We start from the raw sequence: 16,622 nt of genomic DNA, 5'->3' as shown, positions 1-16,622 counted from the left end.
ATAACCTTTATATTAGGTTTAAGATAAAACTATCGCATTATGAAGCGACTATATGAAGGAAACTTTTAGAGATCGATCGACACCAGCCTATGTAATCGGTATATATATTTAGTGACCCTATAAAAATTTCATCCAATTCGGACCTCATTTAACCGTTAGAAATTTTGGTAAATCGAAAACACCACTATTATGCCATAAGGGAGGACCTATTACAAATATGCGAACGCCGAAAGCCGTTTGCATATCTGAAATCACTTAATTTTTGTTATCTATCATGCGCGGTCGCACTAAAGAAATATATTTCGCAAAGCCCCGGTCAATAGGGTTTCAATATGTGAAAACGCATCTTTTTTAGTTAACCGTAGTTACGAACGGTCAAACCATGTCCAAAACGGACGAAATTTTTACGGGGTCCCTAAATATATATACCAATCACATCTGCTGGTGTTGATCGATCATATTTCGAATTAGAGTTGGCGATTTCCTAAGTGTCAACTAATATATCATAACATTTATATTAGGTTTAAAATAAAACTATCGCATTATGAAGGAAGCAAGACGGCTAAATAATGCGCCTCTTATACATTAGGTCAATTAGGTTATAAATTATGTGCGGCTGTGAGGCCGACCACACTATTTTTTTATTAAAAAAATAATAATAATGTAAAATTATAAATATGACAAAATGATGTCGTTTTGTAACGTTGACCATTGACTTCGGGTTGTTCGGGTCGGTTCGGTTTCTAAGGGACTGAACCCAAAACCCAACCCAAATAGAATCGGTTCGGTTCGGTTTTTTTATTTTCGGTTCGGTTTGATTCGGGTATCGGTTTGTTCGAATTCGGTTTGGATTCGGGTCCGGTTTTTTTCGGTTTTCGGGTCAGTTTGTCCACCCCTAGTTGTCACGTTTCCATCCAATGCCAACAAAACACACACACATATATATATATTAGTAGAATATGCATATCGATTAAACATTATCTATTTGTCCCTCTCGCCAATATATAGTCGTATGGAACAAGATCACTAGATGTCTAGATCCATAACGGTCGTGCTGCACCAAAACACAGCAGAAACTTAAGAGTACCACCGGTTTATGTCCATATTTCGAGCTCTACATAATTCCATTTTTTTTCTTTAGCCGACTTCACAAACACAAAATGTAAATATGACACACCGAAATATAATTGAGGGTAAATATTTCGAACATGAGATAGTAAATAAAATTTATACAATTAGAGTTTGTACGCTGATTTGACAGTTGCATTATATTGTTACTAAGGGCGGAGCTAGGATTAATGAACTATATTAAAAAATTTGGGTTAGAAAAAAATTACGATTATTTATGAAATATATATAGAAATTTAGGGTAGATTAATATTTAATATTTAATTTTTTACAATAAAATTTAGCTAGAAATACAATTTTTTTTAGTAATTTAAAATGGACTAACGTACTTGATTGTTGCAACCCCACAATACAATTTGCAATATGTTACTGCTACCTTCTACCAATATATATATATATATATATATTCAATCTAAGACTGATGATTGGTACAATCTAAGAATGATCAACACCAACTTTTAATATAAATAGAAGTTTATTAAGAGAGAGAGAGAGAGAGAGAGAGAGAGAGAGAGAGAGAGAGAGGGATCACTATGATGGATATAATAGTGTTAGGAGTTAGGACCCTGCTTCGCCCATATTGTCGTGAAAAGCTTCTCTTTCTTTTTGTTATTTCCTCAGTTTCTCAGATGTGGGAAATGAGAAGAAAGTCCACTGATTACAGAGATTCGCATTTGTTTAATCTGCCACAAAAGATATTAGAGCCTATAAATGATGGGAACCCATCTAACCCAAGATCACCAACCCTCTTTTTCATCAAGTGCTTGCTTTTTATTCTTACAGCTGCAAAAGATAGGCATGCATTAGCAGCTAGAGCTCTTCCCTATTACACCAACTAATTATCTGAGGTGAGAATTTCATCGTAACAGACATAATATACATATATTTCTTTTTCATTGTTTCTTTTCTTTTCTGAAGTTGAATGAAATTGAATTATGTGGTTCTCCTATTTTACTTCCTATTGATATGTTTTTAATGCTACAGTTGCATTTCAAATATGATGTTTTCTTAGAAGAGCTCATAAGCTAATGCTTGGTCAGCTTGGACATGAATGATTGACAGTCCTTTTCCTATCTGTTAATTCTTCCATATCTTCTAGTTTTGTTTTCTATAAAACGGATATCATGAACTATCGGAATTGAGGAGATTGACAGTTTCAACCTTGGGTAGCTGATACAGAAAAAGTTGTAGTTTGTAGTATTTGATCAAGTTTCCAATGAAATGATGCTTTTCTGTTTCACATTCATGACATGTCATGTATATATATCCAATACAATCTTATTCTGTAATTGGTTTTCCTGTTTAGGGCCTATTAAAATTTTGAGTTTCTTAAATTGTAAACATGGCTATGGCTTCTGCTGTCAAAGTGGTTCTAGGCTCAATTGCCTTTGCAGTCTTCTGGATATTGGCGGTGTTTCCAGCTGTTCCTTTCCTCCCCATTGGGAGGACAGCAGGATCTCTTTTAGGGGCAATGCTAATGGTTGTGTTCCGAGTCCTAACTCCAGATCAAGCCTATGCTGCTATTGATCTGCCAATTCTTGGCCTTTTATTTGGGACAATGGTTGTAAGTATCTATCTTGAAAGAGCAGATATGTTTAAGTATTTGGGGAAGTTGCTCTCATGGAAAAGCCTAGGAGCAAAGGACTTGATATGTAGGGTCTGTTTGATTTCTGCCATTTCAAGTGCTCTTTTCACCAATGACACCTCTTGTGTGGTTTTGACTGAATTTGTACTAAAAGTTGCAAGACAACATAACTTACCGCCTCATCCATTCCTGCTTGCACTTGCCTCCAGTGCAAATATTGGGTCTGCAGCAACCCCAATCGGCAATCCTCAAAACCTGGTTATAGCTGTTCAGAGTAACATTCCTTTTGGAAAGTTTGTTTTAGGAATTTTGCCTGCAATGCTTGTTGGAGTTTGTGTGAATGCTTTACTTCTTTTGTGTATGTTCTGGAAGTTGTTGTCTATCCAGAAGGATGTAGAAGACGCAACTGGAGAGGTTGTAGCTGAGGATGATGTGAGTTCTCATCGGTTTTCACCAGCCACATTGTCACATTGTGCATCCTTCAACTCTCAGGAGCTGAACTCTAGACTAGAAGCCAAGAGTGTGCTAGGTTCTCCAGTTCTTGAGAAACTTAGGAACCGTCTGCCTTCAGCTGAGACTGAAATCAAGAGGGTTTCTAGCACTGGTGCTTTTGAGTCTGCAAGAAGTTCAAGTGCATCAAAGACTGAAGAGATAAATGTTGTGGCTTCCCAGAAAAAGGAGGAAACAGTTGCTCCGAAAAGGACTCCATCAAAGGAAAGACTAAGAGATACTTGTACTACTACTGAGTCTTTGGAAGGAAAGGAAAATGTGACCACAAAATGGAGAGGGATGTTGTGGAAATCTGCCGTTTATCTTGTTACCTTAGGAATGCTGGTTGCTCTTCTTATGGGCCTGAACATGTCATGGTGTGCGATTACTTCTGCACTTGCACTAGTTGTTCTTGATTTCAAGGATGCTCGGCCAAGCTTGGAAAAGGTACATTTGAGAATGTTGATAATTAATTTTAGAGTGCAGAACATAACTGTCTATAAGATTTTAACTAATAACCCTCATAATTGAATCAGCTTATTTCTCTTACTTGAGCAGGTTTCGTATTCACTTTTGATTTTCTTCTGTGGTATGTTTATAACTGTGGATGGCTTCAACAAAACCGGCATACCAAGCACTCTTTGGGACTTCATGGAGCCCCATGCGAAAATTGATCATGTCAGCGGGACAGCAGTTCTTGCTGTTACCATAATTCTACTATCAAACGTGGCTTCAAATGTGCCAACTGGTAATACTGATGTTCTTTTATCACCGGTTTTTATGATAATGGTGGTCTATTTGATGAAACAGCATGTTAAATCGAGAGTTGTTGCGTTATATAGCTACTCCTTAACTGTCTGATAACTCGTGTTGGTTTATTATTCACTTATTATAGACATGCATATGCTTCTGCTCTCTAATGCTTGATCTCAGTGTGAATGGCCTTATGCTGGAAGCCCTTTTACAAGGGACTGAATATTGTAGATAATCTTCTTTGATGAGGCAGGTACTTTCAGGTAACTGAGGAAGAATGAAGCATCGAGTTTCATCAATTTGTAACATCATAACAGATTTGACTATTTGAGACCTTGAACATGTACAAGTTAATGGGAACCATACTACCAACGAGCCTAGTATAACAGATTAACTATGCTTTTGCAATAGGTCATTTTTCATTTCCATGCCTGCAGAACTCAATGTCTTTAATTACAAATGCGGTGAAGTACTAATGTCCTCAAACTTCTTGCTGATCAAACTCGAACATGTTCTGTTTGTATAGTTCTCTTGCTTGGAGGACGAGTGGCAGCATCTGCGGCTCTAATATCAGCAGCGGATGAGAAGAAGGCATGGCTGCTTCTAGCTTGGGTGAGCACCGTAGCCGGGAACCTCTCGCTGTTGGGATCAGCAGCCAACTTGATAGTGTGTGAACAGGCTCGCCAAGCTCCACACCTTGCATACAATTTATCATTTTGGAGCCACCTCAAGTTTGGGGTGCCCTCCACTATTATAGTCACTGCTATTGGTTTGACGCTAATAAGATGACATTGGTGGCAGTCTGGTAATACAACAATGTCTGAGCTTTTGCGCAAAGAAGAAGGTCAATATCAGTTGCACCAAAAAGTGAAGTGTTTCTCTGGTTTGTGTATAGGTTTTTGATTCAAAGAATGAAAGAATGAAAGTTTGAAGGAAGGGTACTATAGGCCTGTTTGAGATAATAGATTTGCTCCTTCACTACAAGCTGAATTGGTGTGCTTCACCGTAAGGTCATGATTTGGAAACAAACAAGCTGCTAGCTTCACAAGTCACAACTTGGATTGTTACACTTTCACAATCACAATTCAACGATACAAAGACAGCTAATGACATTTCCCAACTTATCGACCAATAGGACCTTGCTTTGCTAGATTGAAGTTGAACTTGTTCAGCCTAAGTAAGCAACTAAACATCCATGCGTAATGCTAATACCCCAAATAAGATCCATTCCTAATTTGTTTTCCTTCGGTTAGCAATGCACTTATGAAAAGGATGTTGCAATAAACAAAAGTAATTATTATAAATCTGATTATTACACTGTTCAGATAGTATTTACATTTCAATCGAATTCGTATATTTGTATTATTTAATTGAATTGTTATATTTAACTGTTACCCCTAATCTCTTTAAATGATCAAATATAATGATTGTTTGTTTCTTAAACGATCCATATACTTATCATTCTCATTTAAAAGACGAGTCGAGCTACAATTCATATCTTCGTTTGAGTTGATTGTAACAATTAAGAGGTGTAATAATCTTTGTTGTGGACATAAGACATGTAAAGTCTTGCAACAAAATAATGTTATGTCATGACTGCAAAACTTAACTCCTTCATATTTTGTGCAATAATGCAACAAGCAAACACCATGTCTCTGATGATCGAGTACATATGTAAATGTGCTTTTAGTTAAAAATTGGGTATTCAATCAAGTTGTCTCCTTGTATCTCTTAGAACATATAGAACACATGTAATCAATCTTGTTTGAAGGAGGCACATACAATCAAGTTGTCGCTAGACTGAATTTACTTTTAGCACATTGATGGAACTATTTTCATTTCTTTAAAAGAAGCTAGGTTGCTATCTACATCACTTCTGTAGTCATATAATAATTTGTTAATCCACATTATTGCAATAGAAGAAATGATGACTTTAAGTTTGAGTAATACTAATTACAAATGTCCTCTAGTGGGCACTAAATATCATCATCACATATAAGGTATGATATTATGTTAGCTCAAGAGAGAAGGAATCTAGCAATGATCTTTAATTAATATGAGATCTTATAATAGAAAATAGAGTATATGCAAATTGCATATCATGCTAAGATTTCTTCTAGTTGAAAACATTTTGTGTTAATGTATTTTTCCCATTAAATAGTTTAATTAAAGTATCTCTATCATTTTGATTCCATATGTAATATGTCCGTACCTATATATCTTTGTATGCTTGAGGAAAATGATATACAAATTAACATGTTTTTTTTGGTTTATTTGTTATACTTGAAGTCATAATTTTTTTTAATCATTACATCCCATATGATGCACGAAAAGTAAACCGTTTAGTTATTAAAATGTTGTACTTAGCGATACGATTAGTGAAAACTGACAGCACCAAAATGATACAACTTGTTCTGTCATCTTATCTCATATAATGTACACAAAGAAAAAACCATTTTTCGTCCAAAAAAAAGAAAAGAAAAAACCATTTATTTATTGGATTTCGTGAGAAGTACAATATGTGAGATACATTTAAGATAAAAACACAATTTTATATTTGAATTTAACAATAGTGATACCCATGTAATTTATATACAAAACCACAAAATGAACAATTTTAACAATTGGATCTCAAATGAAACTTTGATCTTAATCCTCCACGGGTACAAAGTAGGGTTTTTACTTGTCACTCTAACAGTAATTATAGTACGACTTCATCAATCATTTCCCATTATGAATTGAAGAAAATAAATTATAAAAGAAAAAGAAGCTCAGGTTCACTAACTTATTAATGTCTTTAAACTAAAACACATAACCTTCTCTCTCTTTAAAGTGATTCTCTTCAGTCTTTCAATGCAAGAGAAGAGAATACCTCAAATCCAAATCCCCAATCTTTCTAATTTCTAGGGCTCTGTATTGAGCTAAGCTCAGGTTTTCACAAGCTCATCAAATTCTTCACACCCTTGAGATTTGTATACAAGTTTAACCCAGTAATTTCAGCAAGCTCGGAAAATTTTGTTTTTGTTTTTGTTTTTGTTTTGCAGCTTCTGAGAATTTGAGTAAGTTTTCATTTCATTTGTTGTGTAATTTCTTTCAGTAAAGTGATGATTTTTATCTAAGTTGGTTAAAAGGGTGACTCTGTTTTTGTGTTTGATGACAATTAGCTGCAAGTAGATCTGTGTTGTGAGCTTGTGCTTTTGAGCAATTTGGGATCGGAATTTCTGGTGTTATTGAAATTGGTGGAGGAAATTCAAGTTAAAGTTTGGAACTTTAATTGGTGACTGTTGGTTTGGGTTTTGGGTTGTGAAAATTTAAGGCAATGGGTCTGTTATGGTTTGTTTGTTGGAGTTTTACTTGACCCAATTGAATGAATTCTTGAAAGGTAGGTTGAAAATTGTGGGAGTAAAACAAAGATTAGTTCTTTTGGATCGAGTCCAAGTGGGTGTGGACTAATTTAATCTTTATGGTAGACTTTTGTCGAGTTCAGTGAGTCAATGTAATGCGAAATTGGGGTATTATGTATGGTTGAGTTTGTAGAATAGTTGGTCTGTTTGATCAACAAGATATTTCAACTTGGGTGTAGGTCCAAGTGTTACTTAGTCAGATTAGATATATTTGGATTGAGATACTGAAGTGCAGCCTTTATATTGCAGGTTTTCGTTATTTGCTGACTTGGTTGGAAGTTGTTGGTACTTATGGCTTCCCTAGTTCCTGTCTGATGAAAGTCGTCTCGGGTGTGCATAGTTGGATGTTCTGCAGGTATCAAGTGTGTTCGTAGGTGGACCAAGTGATAAGTAAGTTGAGGAGAGCTTTTTTTTTTTGAGCTTTTTATTTGATGGTGTTACACAATATATGGTAATGCTGGTAAACGGATTAGCTTAAAAGTAGTTGCCTTTGGTTCTGTAAGCTTCTTATAAGAAATATGCCTTCATGGTGGGGGAAGTCGTCATCCAAAGAAGCAAAGAAGAAGTCAGGGAGCAAGGAAAGTTTCATTGATTCATTGCATCGGAAATTCAAGTTTTCATCTGAGAGTAGAGTAAATAGTAGATCCGGAGGGTCTCGAAGACCATGTAGTGATGCCCTTTCAGAAAAGGGGTCTCGATCTCCTCTAGAATCAAGATCTCCTTCACCCTCCAAACAAGTTGCAAGAACTCAAAGTTTTGCTGAAAGGAGTATTGCTCAACCACTTCCACTTCCTGGTCAACATCCTGCTCATGTTGGACGTACAGATTCTGGTCTTTGTATATCACCAAAACCAAGATCGGAGAAAAGCTCGAAGCTATCATTGTTTCCACCTCTCCCAAGACCTCGGTGCATTGGTGGGAGGCCAAATTGTACTGAGTTTGATGGAGATATGAATACTGGTTCAGTTTCTAGTGATACCTCTGTTGATAGTGAAGATCCAGCTAACTCAGTTCACCGTAGCCCTCAGGCAATTGACTATGAAACTGGAACTAGAACTGCAGCAGGCAGTCCTTCAAGGTGTGCTTTAATTTATTTCAGACGCCATTATCATACTACTGTACATCTTTTATGTATGCATGACAATGTAGTATTTGATTGTAGTTTTGGTAGCCAGCTTCTAACAAAATTACTGTCATTTTGCTGAAGTGTGATGCCCAAGGATCACTCTTTCATGGTTGCGCCTGTAGTCTCAAGAGAGGCAAAACAACCAGCCAACATTTCATTCAGCAATCAAGTTTCCCCTACATCGTCTAAACGGAGACCTTTGAGCGGTCATGTGCCAAATCTCCAGGTTCCTTATCAAGGAGCTCTTTGGAGTGCTCCTGACAGCTCCATGTCGAGTCCTTCAAGAAGTCCAATGAGAGCATTTGGAACTGAGCAAGCTGTGAACTCTGCTTTCTGGGCTGCAAAAACATATACAGATGTCACCATTCCGGGATCTGGCCACGGCTCCAGTCCAGGTTCTGGTCACAATTCTGGACATAATTCAATGGGAGGGGATATGTCGGGACAGTTATTTTGGCAGCAAAGCAGGGGTAGCCCTGAGTATTCTCCAGTTCCTAGTCCCAGAATGACAAGCCCTGGCCCAGGTTCAAGAATCCATAGTGGTGCTGTTACACCTATTCATCCTAGAGCTGGTGGGGCGCTCAATGATTCACAGACAGGCTGGCCTGATGATGGGAAACAACAAAGTCACCGTTTGCCTCTTCCTCCAGTTACGATTTCAAATGCATCACCATTTTCTCATTCGAATTCAGCAGCCACATCTCCTTCTGTGCCACGAAGTCCTGGACGGGCAGACACTCCAGCAAGCCCTGGTTCTCGGTGGAAAAAGGGAAAGCTGCTGGGTAGAGGCACATTTGGACATGTTTATGTTGGATTTAACAGGTACCCTCTCTCTCTCTCTCTCTCTCTCTCTCTCTCTCTAAGTAACTTTATTACCTAGTAGTTAGTTGTCTAAGGATATAACTGGAAATAGTGCCTTCAAAGTTCGAACATATCTAGGAGCGGAACTTGGGGAGCTAATATTGATAAAATCTCTTGGTAGATTGTTATATTAGCAGCTGTAACTATAATATTAGCGACCACAACTGTAATATTAGCGACGGCAACTGTAGCGAAAATTGAAATACATAAATTCTCTCATATTCTCATAAATAAACTTTTGAGTTGTCTAGTGAAAGTGGTGAAATGTGTGCAATGAAGGAGGTCACATTATTTTCTGATGATGCAAAATCTAAGGAAAGTGCCAAGCAATTGATGCAGGTATCATCCTGTTCTTACTGGTTTCCCACCAATTCCTTCAATGGTAAATGTTGTTGCCATCCTTTGTCTTGACTTTTGTGTTTTAATGTTTTGCTAGGAAATTGCTTTGTTGAGCCGTTTACGGCATCCAAACATAGTGCAGTATTATGGGTCTGAATCAGTAAGTCTTTATGTCCATCAGTATTGTGCTCTTTCAAATTATGTTATTTCACCTTTTGATTCGTTTTGTTTCTGTTATTGCATCTTTAGTAAGCCATATTGTCAATTTGAGAAACTAGGGTGACATTGATTTAGTCGATGCTTATATCAGTAGTTATTAGTTCAGTTCGGAAATTAAGCATGGAACTCCACAAAAAAATATCAATTGAAGACTTAAGCAACAGCTGTGATGTACATTATGTAATATTTTAGCTATCATATAACAGGTTGATGACAAGCTGTACATATATTTGGAGTATGTATCTGGTGGTTCTATATTTAAACTTCTCCAAGACTATGGGCAGTTTGGCGAACTTGCAATTCGTAGTTATACTCAACAAATCTTGTCAGGGCTTGCATATCTGCATAATAAAAATACCGTCCACAGGTGAATGTCGTTACTCCTTGTTGTAGTATTTAAAACATGACATCAACAGTTTTTAGCAATCTGATAATACTGATCTCCTTTATTTTGCATAACTTCAAGTTTCTTCCTTGTTTGTGAAACTGTAATTTGTATACAGGGATATTAAAGGAGCAAATATTCTTGTAGACCCAAATGGCCGTGTCAAGTTGGCAGATTTTGGGATGGCAAAGCATGTAAGCAGATGTAGAGCTACTGTAATGTGCTGTAATATTAATTAAATAAAGTACATGGTATTAGGAGATTATGGTCGCCTGTTTGATTGTGGACTATGATTTGTATCATCACCTTCATATTCCTTAGAGAGCATAATTTACCCTGCCGTGCATGCCATTTATACCTTTTTTTATTGTATAACAAAGTCACATGCTTAATCTTAAACGCAAGATGCTATGATCAATCTTTTCTTAACAATCTTATCTTATGTGCTTTGCAGATTACCGGGCAGTCATGTCCCTTCTCATTTAAGGGAAGTCCTTACTGGATGGCTCCTGAGGTTAGCTTATTGGCATTTTTATCTTTATGACCTCACAACATACTGTTTGTTGGATTACTTAAGTCTTTACTTGCGTTCCTTTGCAGGTTATAAAAAACTCAAGTGGTGCCAACCTTGCTGTGGATATATGGAGCCTTGGTTGCACTGTTTTGGAAATGGCTACCACGAAACCACCTTGGAGCCAGTACGAAGGGGTAAGAATTCTGACATAAAATGGATCTTTCATTTTTATTCTCATATTTTGTTACGGGGTCTGTTGTTTGTTATTTTTTCTTCTCGTGTAATATTTTCTTTGATGGAGTACAGGTTGCTGCCATGTTTAAGATTGGAAACAGCAAAGAACTGCCAGCAATTCCAGATCACCTCTTGGATGATGGAAAAGATTTCATAAGGCAATGTTTGCAGCGAAACCCACTTCATCGTCCTACTGCTGCTCAGCTCTTGGAGCATCCTTTTGTGAAATATGCAGCACCTTTGGCAAGACCTATTTTGGGCCCTGAGCCTTCTGATTCTCCCGCTGTAAGGGTCTTGATTTCTCTATATGGATTGATTTATCTCGCACCTGTTGTTTTGATCCGTGTTCTATCAATAATCATCAGGGCATTGGACAAGCAAGAAATTTCTCCAATTTGGGTTCAGATAGGCTTGCAGTTCACTCGTCTAGAGTTTCAAAAACTCATCACCATACCAGGTGCCCCCCCTTTCTCTCTCTCTCTTATCTGCACACACAGTTAATGTCAACTTTATTGACAAGGTCTTGGTTTGATCTTCTTTGCCTTAATTTCAGTGAGATTCATATTCCAAGGAACTTATCGTGCCCCGTGTCACCCATCGGAAGCCCTCTATTGTATTCCAGATCACCACCTCACTTAAATGGAAGAATGTCACCATCTCCTATATCTAGCCCGCGGACCACTTCAGGCTCATCCACGCCTCTCACAAGTGGCAATGGTGGCATTCCCTTTATGCACCTTAAACAGTCTATAAATTTGCAAGAGGGTTTTGGAGGTATTTCAAATTCATCCAATGGTTTCTATGGTAATGGGCTCTCCTATCATGATTCATCTCCTGACATGTTTCGGGGGAAGCAACCAGGGTCTCACATCTTCTCAGAACTGGTGCCTTCTGAAAATGATGTTCTTGCAAATAAGTTTGGAAGGCTTGCACATACAGAGCAGTACAATGGACAGTCAGTTTTGGCTGATCGAGTGTCTCGGCAACTCCTTAAGGATCATGTTAAGATGAACAGACTGGATCTAAGTCCCAAGTCTCCTTTACCTAGCCGGACAAACGGTATCTGACATAGTTTCAAGGGCCAATCAGATTGAGCTGTCAGTCAAGCTATAAGACCGGTTTTTGGATATACTGGATCAATTACCATCATTTTGGACTGCAAAAAAAGTGTATTTGCAAAATAAGGATCCAAAGCAGAACAAATGTGGAATAAAGTTGAAGCTCTGGGAAGTAAAAGTGAGTGGAAGCAGATAATTGGGTTTGCATTGTTTAGTTTTCAACAATATAGCACGCCAGCTATGTTACAGGACGAGAACTGATTTTGAAGTTACGCATATGAAGCTCACTTCCTGACATATAATAAACTCATGTAGCACATATAACATGACGCGGCTTTGACTTGTATAGTTGAGTGCTCGACTGATTGGAGCTATGACTAGGAGCTTGAGCCTGACGAAGGTGGGGTTCAGATGATCCAATGGATGTGATCCTTCCGTGAGAAATAACTTGAGGCCGCCAGAAGTGTATATTCTTGAGATGTTCATATAGACAAAAGCAAAGGTTAAGAGGTAATACCATTAGCTTTTGAACCATTTTTTTAACTGTTGTACAGAAGATGGGAGACTAATTTTGGGTCCAGGTTGACGAAAGCGTTAGTCCTGTAGTTTTGGAAACTCCATAATTCCGCTTGGACATTGTCTATTTTGTGGGCTCCTGTAATATGTTATACAATTGTACCTGATTTGCTGTATAATGTTCTGTACATCTCACCAGTGAAGAAATGAAGAAATCTAACTAAATGGTCCTTTATTTTTCTCGAATGAATGAGATTTTACTGTGGAGTACCTAATAGGGGAGATGTTTCATTCAGTAGGGAGTTCTACACAAGACTCTTTTGTTGCTAAACAAAGGATGGCATATAGCAACCATGAAGCTGGTTAAGAAAAGTGAAGATGAGTTGAACAATTCTTGAACCTGGTTACGCGACTTGCGTCTTTGCTGCATATGAACTTAATCTCACTTGCATAAGTCCTGATGCGAGAGAGACTCTGTTCTAACATTCCTATAAATGAATGGATTTGTATATTGAATCCAATCTTTAAATTCTAAGTATAAATTTTCATGAAGGTTATAATCATAATACAGGAATTCAAAAGGACCAAGCATTTTGACATCAGTAGTAGTATTTGAGGAGCTGATATGCACAAAAGTGAACATTTGCTGAAAGAATATAACGTCTTCTTCCATATAATTTATTGTGATAAGTAAAAGAAAACATCATTTAGTCAAATCCTTGCTGAGTTCCCAGAGTCTCTTTGCCAACACCTCGTCTTCAGCTTGGGGTCTTGGCTTGGAAATATTACTGTCTGCGAAATACTCACCGCTCACCCCTTTAGCTTGTGGATGCAATGCCACATAGCAACTTGTTGCTGCTCCCTATAAGCATCAGAGTTGCACACTCAAATTTAGTATATGATTGATATACGTAGTGACTAGTGAGAGAGTTGAAGCAGCACATTTTTCTTTAGTCCTTTTAAATAGCTAAACTCACATAAGGGTTCTTCTAACTACATCAATGAAACAGTAAATACAAGTTCAAATCACTCTACAGGTCAAACAAGATGCAATTACCTGCTGAACATTCTTAAACAAAACTCTACCGAGCACATTAACAATCCCTACATCAGTCCAGAAAACACAAAAAATATTAATACCTGAGCAAGAACAGAATGGAAAAAAGAAATATGATTGAAGGCAATAAAGTTGCTTTATAGCTAAAATTTAAAATATTTGCGAGAATTATCATGATTACCCTTAATGAGGTGATTACCATTAATAACATTGTTATGACGGAAAAGATTAGTTTGAATTACACCAGGGTGAAGTGCATTTGCAGTTATATTTGCTCCATCTTCCTGTTGAAGCAACAGATATAAAAAGGTTTCACTTAGCGCATGGAGACCATAAACAATAGGAAAGATGAACTTACATATGCTTCTGTTTGATGATGTATATGAAAGAATTTACATGTAATGACATTTATATATATAAGCTGGTATTGGCATGACCAGTGATTTCTACTGGCCTGCAGATACACACCCTCTCAAGATAATTAACAATAAATTGTTTGCTTCTAAACCTCAACTTTTCGAGAAGTACAGTTTAACGGAGGATAGCATAGCATCTTATGAACAAGGTGTATCAGGTTGCTTTGGGATCTAAAACAGCCAGTGTCTAATTCAGTTTATCTGGGTCCTGAATGAAGATTTATACCTTGAGTTGTTTTGTAAGTTCTTTGGCATGCAAAATGTTAGCTAGCTTTGATTGACCATATGCAGCCCAACTGCTGTACCTGTGAATAGCGGAGTACAATCTCAGAACACAGATTTTTAAAGTTCTCCTTTCATCATTATATGGTATAGGTATCAAGGTATGCTACTCAGCCATTTTTTAGCACACGTTCTGCTATGGCATGGATAATTTAAAATTCAGTTTTCTTTGAATAAAACTACATTCAGTTCGTTATGTTGGCAACATCTTACATGCTCAAAGTATCAGTACTTTGATGCGTTGGCAATATAAAAACCGTTGGCTGTCATTAAAAGTAAAAATCTAATGGTCGAAATTGATGCCAACATGACCAAGTATTAAAACTATGAGTATGGAAGAACTTTTGCGCTATGCTAACATATATTAACATCTCAAAAGTAAGGGTTCTGGGTTTTGTCATTACCCTGATGGATCGTTGATTCTATCAAATCGGATTCCTTCAGGATATGCGTACCGGTGAGCTTCAGAGGCTACATTGACAATTCTCCCTTCTTTGCTACTTGAAATTGCAGTCTTTTTCATAGTATCCAAGAGAAGATTTGTCAACAGAAAATGACCTACAGATGAGAAAAAAGAATTTAAACAAGTATTCACACTGTTTTGCTGTATGCATCTGATAACAATTTATGCAAGTCCCCCTATGTTGTCTGCACTTCTACAGTAGAAATTTGGTTCTAGCCTGTCAAACATTTATAAAACATCAAACCTATGCAAGTTTATTGACACACTCTGCCTAGTGCCTACTGATTTTGAAACATGATTAGCTGCACGATAAACTATAAGATTACATGGTGAATTAGGAAAGCTGAAAAACAGAAAATATTGGATAATGTCAGTTTTATAGTCGAACAAAATGCGGCATACCTACATGGTTTGTGGCAAACTGAAGTTCAATCTTATCTTTGGAAAGCAAAAACGGGGTCGCCATAATTCCTGCATTGTTACTTATAATAACAAAGCAAAGTTAAGACAGGTTAATGTTTTGAGCTATGCCTGTCAAGAGAGAGAAAGAGAGCAAATATCTGGAAATCTATGAAAATGCTGGCAACTTAGAAAACAAAATGTGAAAGAAATTCCAGTCTTTCTTACATTAGGATATTTAAAGGATGACCAGCGGATTTGAAGTGTGATGCAAATTTCCTCACAGATGACAATGAACTGAGATCTAACTCCATGGCATCAATTTTGGCAGTGGGGATTTCCTTAACTATAACTTCTTTCACATCTTTAGCCGCAGCCATATTCCTCACTCCCATGATCACATGGGCACCACGCATCGCAAGAACACGTGTGGTTTCAGTGCCGATGCCACTAGATGCTCCTGTCATAACAACATCCAGAACCACAGAAACCTTTTTACCATAAGATCATGTAAATTTACAACTTTACAATATCTGTACTTCCTTATTTACTAGCAGCATTACAAATCGCCATTGCTCAATATAGGCAAACAAATCCAGCATTAATACTCTATCCAATATTTGAATGTACAAATACCAACTTTAGATCTGAAAGAAACCAGAACAGCTCCTAAGTAAAAGCATTGGCGTAAGCCAAAGACAAATATTCACTACCTGAACTAGCATTACTTCATTTATTGATTGATGGACAAGGTTGAACTTTGATCCAAAGATGAGTTATACGGGTCAGAAAACAACCCAAAATGCTAAACTACAATCATGTACTGTATAAACAATATCAAACCAGCAACTTGCAAGAAGAATTCATATGAAAGCGAAAATTCGGCAACACCAAGCCACAAAGGAGCCAGATCATTACTTCCGTGCATAACTCTTCATTTAACTAAAACCAAGAATAAACTGAAGAGATGATTCCATCATCCGTATAACAAGCACTGATATATCAGCCCTTAAACATGTATGATATATCTCCTTAGAACCAAATCTTATCAAGATATGATATGGTTTACACATCCTCCACAAATAACAGAGTGAGAATGCAGTAAAATCTCTTCATATATGAATTGAAAGAAGAGAAAAGCCAACTGGGTTTTGGGTGCTAGCCTGTAACTATGGCAGTGAGACCAGTGGCATCGATCCCTTGAGTAACTTCCTCTGCTGTGGAAGATGATGAGAATCCAGAAGGGCCTTTTCTTCTAAACAACCACATTCTTTATCTCCAATTCCAAGACTCTCTCTTTCTCTCACCCTAGAACAATCACAAAACGGGAAGCAAGTCACATTCTTGAACCTGTTTTTTAGTCGGGTGCCGTATGGTATTACCACTGTTATGGC

The 16,622-nt window shown here is 37.3% G+C and overlaps 3 protein-coding genes across 6 annotated transcripts; 2 read left to right on the top strand and 1 right to left on the bottom strand.

Moving 5' to 3' along the window:
- The first annotated feature begins 1,704 nt into the window (after positions 1–1,704).
- Positions 1,705–5,168, top strand: LOC126801957 (silicon efflux transporter LSI2). Of its 3 annotated transcripts, none has more exons than XR_007672888.1 (4): positions 1,705–1,976; positions 2,435–3,649; positions 3,761–4,218; positions 4,482–4,620. XR_007672888.1 is itself a non-coding variant. In XM_050529460.1 (4 exons), exons 2-4 carry the CDS (start codon positions 2,471–2,473, stop codon positions 4,742–4,744), a joined length of 1,632 nt encoding a protein of 543 aa, XP_050385417.1. In that variant the 5' UTR covers positions 1,705–1,976; positions 2,435–2,470; the 3' UTR covers positions 4,745–5,168. The 3 variants fall into 3 exon arrangements, 2 of the variants coding, with proteins under 2 accessions (XP_050385417.1, XP_050385418.1); XM_050529460.1 differs by having other exon boundaries at positions 3,761–3,950; positions 4,482–5,168; XM_050529461.1 differs by lacking the exon at positions 1,705–1,976 and having other exon boundaries at positions 1,989–3,649; positions 3,761–3,950; positions 4,482–5,168.
- Positions 5,169–6,793: 1,625 nt separating this feature from the next.
- LOC126801953 (mitogen-activated protein kinase kinase kinase YODA-like) lies at positions 6,794–12,857 on the top strand. Of its 2 annotated transcripts, none has more exons than XM_050529455.1 (13): positions 6,794–7,014; positions 7,609–7,749; positions 7,863–8,437; positions 8,567–9,307; positions 9,598–9,685; positions 9,783–9,845; positions 10,111–10,271; positions 10,408–10,483; positions 10,744–10,803; positions 10,890–10,997; positions 11,110–11,322; positions 11,403–11,494; positions 11,591–12,857. In XM_050529455.1, exons 3-13 carry the CDS (start codon positions 7,878–7,880, stop codon positions 12,102–12,104), a joined length of 2,676 nt encoding a protein of 891 aa, XP_050385412.1. In that variant the 5' UTR covers positions 6,794–7,014; positions 7,609–7,749; positions 7,863–7,877; the 3' UTR covers positions 12,105–12,857. The 2 variants fall into 2 exon arrangements, with proteins under 2 accessions (XP_050385412.1, XP_050385411.1); XM_050529454.1 differs by having other exon boundaries at positions 7,609–7,759.
- Positions 12,858–13,241: 384 nt separating this feature from the next.
- On the bottom strand, positions 13,242–16,534 carry LOC126801975 (short-chain dehydrogenase TIC 32, chloroplastic-like). Its single transcript, XM_050529481.1, has 8 exons — positions 16,392–16,534; positions 15,457–15,688; positions 15,232–15,311; positions 14,771–14,924; positions 14,311–14,389; positions 13,868–13,952; positions 13,669–13,715; positions 13,242–13,473 (listed from the first exon to the last, which is right to left on the bottom strand). Exons 1-8 carry the CDS (start codon positions 16,495–16,497, stop codon positions 13,315–13,317), a joined length of 942 nt encoding a protein of 313 aa, XP_050385438.1. The 5' UTR covers positions 16,498–16,534; the 3' UTR covers positions 13,242–13,314.
- Positions 16,535–16,622: the final 88 nt, after the last annotated feature.

The sequence above is a fragment of the Argentina anserina genome, chromosome 7 (genome assembly GCF_933775445.1).
Source record: "Argentina anserina chromosome 7, drPotAnse1.1, whole genome shotgun sequence".
Classification (NCBI taxonomy): Eukaryota; Viridiplantae; Streptophyta; class Magnoliopsida; order Rosales; family Rosaceae; genus Argentina; species Argentina anserina.
Note: the sequence above shows the minus strand (reverse complement) of the source record. Positions and strands in the feature narration are given on the sequence as shown.

Coding starts and splice junctions, on each gene's coding strand:
- LOC126801975 (XM_050529481.1), bottom strand. CDS start 16,497: ATGTGGTTGTTTAGAAGAAAAGGCCCTTCTGGATTCTCATCATCTTCC. Junction 15,312..15,456: donor CATCCTTTAAATATCCTAAT/GTAAGAAAGACT, acceptor TGTTATTATAAG/TAACAATGCAGGAATTATGG. Junction 14,390..14,770: donor AGAATCAACGATCCATCAGG/GTAATGACAAAA, acceptor CGCTATTCACAG/GTACAGCAGTTGGGCTGCAT.
- LOC126801953 (XM_050529455.1), top strand. CDS start 7,878: ATGCCTTCATGGTGGGGGAAGTCGTCATCCAAAGAAGCAAAGAAGAAG. Junction 10,272..10,407: donor AATAAAAATACCGTCCACAG/GTGAATGTCGTT, acceptor ATTTGTATACAG/GGATATTAAAGGAGCAAATA. Junction 10,998..11,109: donor CTTGGAGCCAGTACGAAGGG/GTAAGAATTCTG, acceptor GATGGAGTACAG/GTTGCTGCCATGTTTAAGAT.
- LOC126801957 (XM_050529460.1), top strand. CDS start 2,471: ATGGCTATGGCTTCTGCTGTCAAAGTGGTTCTAGGCTCAATTGCCTTT. Junction 3,650..3,760: donor CTCGGCCAAGCTTGGAAAAG/GTACATTTGAGA, acceptor TTACTTGAGCAG/GTTTCGTATTCACTTTTGAT. Junction 3,951..4,481: donor GGCTTCAAATGTGCCAACTG/GTAATACTGATG, acceptor CTGTTTGTATAG/TTCTCTTGCTTGGAGGACGA.